The following is a 5000-nucleotide window of genomic DNA, read 5'->3' as shown; positions in this document are numbered from 1 at the left end:
ATTTCTATAAAACATTATCTTGCAAGTTTTCCTTGCCGTTTCTGTGACATAACTTGTAAAACTGTTTGAATCTTGCAAGCAATTATTTCAAACAGCCAAGAAGATTTAATTTTTCGGATTTTGACACGGCAATCTTTGTCGCACTTGAACCTTCTGCTTGACTTCGACTAGTTCCTTGCCCCCGCGCCGGATTTACATCTGAGATATATATATGTTATTCACCGGCCGGGAGGTCCGTATTGGGAAAAACTGTACTCGAGACAGAGGACGCAGTTTTTCCCAACACGGACCGACCAAGGCCGGTGAATAACATTTTTATTTATTTCTAAATTCTATTTTTAGAAGGTAGGAGAAACTATTAAGAAAAACTGGAAAAGTCATGTTTTTATTTTACACATTTCTCATCAACGTGTCAACAAATGTACAAGAAAATGAATTGGTCAGGAATATTTTTACACTGTGTGAAGTTTCGCTTTCAAAAGTCAACAAACTTGGAGAAATGTAGAAGAAGCCATTTCAATGTTTTTTTAATTCGCAACTTCACTCTGCGCTTAACGTAGTTGGTTACTATGACCGTGGTCAGGAGATAGGAAAATACTGTCCGCTCCCGGAACCAATCAGATTGCAGGATTCTCAGGATACCGCCCGCTCACGATCAAAGACATAAATAAAGTAAATATCTTACTAACCTCGTTTTCTCGGTCCGTACTGTAATTTACGGATCCTCGTTTTTTTCCCGTTGATTTATGGCCCCCGCGCTTCTCGCTTGGGCCATAAATCAAAGGGAAAAAAAACTCGATCCGTAACTTACAGTGCGGACCTCGAACTCGGTTAGTAAGAGGTATTTAATCTGTCAGTGACTCGGGGATACTCGGAAAAAATCCGAGTATCCTTTTCATGAGTCGGACGTACGAGCGGCTTCCGATTACTAGTTCAGATGCAGGGGTCTAACCACTGAGCTGTAGGAGGCTCGTGGGAGCTAGGAATCGGGAATGCTCGGAAAAATCCGAGTGCTCCTTTGCAAGAGCCGGACGTACGACCTTCCAATTACTAGTTCGGATGCTCTATAACTGAGCTACACGAGACTCGTGGGAGTTAGGCCATTAATTAAACAAGGTTCGTGTGACAATCGCCTGTTAAGGAGCACTCGGATTTTATCCGTGTATGCCCGTGTCACTGACAGATTAATATCTGTTCTCATTCGCTTACCGGGCAAAAACGTTTCATCCATGATTTACCATCACGAAGGAAATACTGCCTAAAATGCATGCTGTACGTGAAGAACGAGTATTTTCCCTATTTTAACCAAGGATATTATTTTTTTGTGGGGTTGCCGTTGCCGTCGTCGTTTCATAGGCCTCGTCCACACGTATCCGGAATACGCGCTGCGTCCACACTTATCTGGCGAAGGACGATCGAAGTTCCGCAAATTTTCGAATGCGCTGACGTAACACTATCGGATCCAGTGTTTCCCGGGTGAGATAAATCAACATGGCGAATCGACCTTGGACCTTGAAAGGTCGTTAACAAAACAGCATCAACATACTATTTTGCGTTTGCTCATCTCGCAAAATCGCTGCCAAAAGCAACGGGCAGGTCACTAGGGTGTATCCGGATACTTGTGGACAGTGAAAACGATTCTAAAATGATTAGAATACGCTACGTGTGGACGCAGATATTTTTGAATTCGAAAAAAAAAAAAAAAATTGGCGGATACAAAAATTTCCGCATACGTGTGGACGGGGCCTTAAACACCCTAAAATCGCAAAAAGGATCCGAGAAACAAAAGAGGAAATCAGTCGTGACTTTCGAGAATGTAACCACAATTTATTATTTATCAGACTTTGAAGGAAGCGAGACCAGTTTTACTGCCAGGGTTAACGAAATGCTGAGCTTATGGTTGCTATGATGAAGCTTCAACTTTTAACAATAAGCAAAATAAAGTGCCAGCTGTGCCGATTTAGGAAGACAAAACAAAGTGGGAAATCAAATAGAAGAGGAAACTGGCAACAGCGCATGTCCCGCTGAAAATGGCTGTCGACGCTGATGAGCCACAGTCACCGAAAACGGTACCTGCACCGTCAGCGGCTAACGCCATCGCAATCAGGTTGTATTGATCTGTCGAGGATATTCTGCCTTTTTTCAAGTGTTTCGGAAACGACGAGCTAGTGATATCTTCATCGTCCATAGCGTACATAACCCAGACTGTAGTATTGGGCTGAAAATTAAATGAAAAACGATGTCAGAGAATACTGAAAGAGATGTTCCATGTTAACCGGCAGGGGAATTAAATGAAGAGGTGTTGCATGCAGTTGACTCGGGGATACCGTATGTACTCGAACAAGCGCCGCACTCGAATAACCGCCACGTTTGGGACAAAAAATCAAATAAGGGCCGCCCCTGAATAAGCGCCGTGGTCCCAATGCGGCGCTTATTCTTATTCGAGGAATTTCGTCAAATTAAAGAAAACACTAAAAAGTCCCACTAACTAAGAATGGGAATGGCAAATTTATTTGCATCAAAACCGATCTTCTTCAGTTCAAAATAATTGTATTCCACTGCTTGTCCATTAAGTAAAATGCCATAAGAGTCAAATGAATGGTGACTATCAAAAGACGTTTCTGTTAATCTCCGTGGAGAAATATTTCTGTGTGGCGTCAAATTTTTTTAAAAATTGTTATTATTATTTTATTTTATATTTTTTTCAGTCATTTATATTATTATTATCATTATTCTTATAATTATTGTTATTATTATTTTTTGTAAGCTTTATTGACAAACATATATAATAAGGATTGCAACACAGACAATTACTGACTATCAGGTATTAAGGACTACACTCAAGCTACACTGAATGCAACCTGAAAAGATGGTGACGCTATTCAAAGCCTGATGATAATTGGCCGATACTTTCTCACCGTTGAAATCGTCACCAGCAGTCGCTTTGTGTTAATTAGCCTAACTAGCCTCGTTAACACTTGTAAAATCAAAAAAATTTGGGCAGTAAAACGAGGCTAGTTAGGCTAATTAACACAGAGACAAAAGAATAATTTGTTGACGGCCATTTTTGCATTTGGTCAATTAAGGCATTTTGGCTACACGATTTCTTATTGGTTACAATATTTTACACATATTATTATTATTATTATTATTATTATTATTATTATTTGCATACATTAAACAAGTACAGTTGGCTAAAAGAGTACAGAACATTTCACAAAGTAAATACACGACTGAAATTTAAGTTTAGGCATATATGGCTATTGACACACAAAATTGGAAAAGCAAGGTACTCGTGATATTATAGCCTCTACATACACTCAAGTTTGCATTACTCTAAACTATCGAGGGAAATTTTCGAAAATATACTTGTATTTGAGGTTAATTATTGCCCACTTTCATAAATGTTCTATAAATCCGTTTACCGATAGCTCAACGTGAAATAATTTATGATTGTACAAATAATATTTGGCATATAGGGAAGATATCGTTGACGTCACCTATTGTCATTAATGTGCCAACCAGAGCCTCATTGGCTGTCGAAACAAAGGATCTTTTGTTCCCGTGGTTGGCAAATTTGAATAACAAAAGCAATGTTTGTAAAAAGATATCTTCCCTATAAAAAGGTGAAAGTGGTGGTGGTGGTCTTCCTAGTAAAGTTTAATGTTTAATTCTTTGGTTAGGGTTAGGTTTTGGTAGCGTTCAATTTTTAAATAAGCGCCGCCCTCGAATAAGTGCCGCACTTGAGGGGCAAAAAATTAAATAGGTGCCGCGGCGCTTATTCGAGTACATGTAAGTACGGTTCTCGGAAACTTTGCAGAAGTCGAACCTACGACCTGCCGCGAAATGGACTATGGCAGTAATGCTCCATTTCGACAATTTTAGATGCTGGCGGCAGGATCACATGAACCTAGTTTAACGGCCTGGCTCCAACAAGGCTCCTCCTACAGCTCAGTGGTACTGGAGCATCCGAACCACTAATCGAAAGGTCGTCGGTTGGTTGTAGGAGCACTCAGATTTTTTCCGAGTATCCCCAAGTCAACATCGGAAATCAAATCTCTTTATGTCTACGTTCTACGTAAATGTACTATTGATTTAAGTGGAACGTAGAAGTACTGTACAGGCCCACAAATGATCACTGTCCGGAAATGATTCCTGGACCAAAATGATCCCCAAATGGACTGCACATGATCCCTGGACCAGTAATGATCCCCAAATTGGATAGCTAGCGCAGCAAGCGTTTCCGTTGGGTTTCACCGAAGAGAACTTTCGACCGAGCAAAAAATGAAGAGATGGGAGAGGGGGAGAGGAGTGAAGGAAACACTTGCCCGCAAACCACCCCGAGTTGTCTCGCCCACCTCATGTAAATGGTTGATAGAATTTTTTAAACAAATGAGTGGAAAAATATCTCGCCAAGGGTAACTCTGGGGAGGGTTGTCTCGGGTATCCGAGACCCGGATATAAACCGGCCTTAAGCCTGTATCTGGCGACAAAAGTTCAGTTTTTGTCCCAGATTTAGCAGTAAAGCAAAAGGGAACACTTTGCGATTGGTTTTTGATTGATTTGTCATTAAAATAGTCCTCCCTTAAGCAAAGAAAACAACCGATCCCATCTGCAGTGAAAGTGAACGTGTCTCTTGATCTTACCGTGAACTGAACATCTATCATATTTTCTGAAGTACTTGCTGGCTTCTTAAAGTGCACCATCGTATATCCGCCCATTTCGCTGGCACATTGAATGGTCAGGTCTTTCTGTGCATCTTTTTGTGGAGTTCCCAAACCAGCACTCCAGTAGTCCTGTCCAAACGACAAGAAAAAATCTTCAGCAACAACAAAAAGGAGAGAGAAAATGCACAGTTCACTGTGTACGCGTTTGTTGTGAGCATCTCAATATGATCGCAATTTCCTTGAATATAAAAAACACAGCAAATAAAGCTGTTTTTACTTAGCGAGTAAATTATCAAAGAAAGTATTTTGGCTTTTCAGTGTACTGAAGCAAAA

At 40.5% G+C, this 5000-nt stretch overlaps 1 protein-coding gene across 1 annotated transcript in view; it reads right to left on the bottom strand.

Moving 5' to 3' along the window:
- Positions 1-1806: 1806 nt before the first annotated feature.
- The window catches only part of LOC138041020 (uncharacterized), a 119235-nt gene continuing 116041 nt past the window's right edge, over positions 1807-5000 (bottom strand). The window contains exon 7 of the mRNA XM_068886784.1: positions 1807-2218. Within this exon, the coding sequence (XP_068742885.1) occupies positions 1961-2218 (258 nt within the window). The 3' untranslated portion in view covers positions 1807-1960. The remainder of the gene's footprint in view (positions 2219-5000) is intronic.

This window comes from Montipora capricornis, chromosome 3 (genome assembly GCF_036669925.1).
Source record: "Montipora capricornis isolate CH-2021 chromosome 3, ASM3666992v2, whole genome shotgun sequence".
In the NCBI taxonomy this organism is placed as follows: Eukaryota; Metazoa; Cnidaria; class Anthozoa; order Scleractinia; family Acroporidae; genus Montipora; species Montipora capricornis.
The sequence above is the reverse complement of the archived record's forward strand: the minus strand, read 5'-3'. Positions and strand labels throughout refer to the sequence as shown.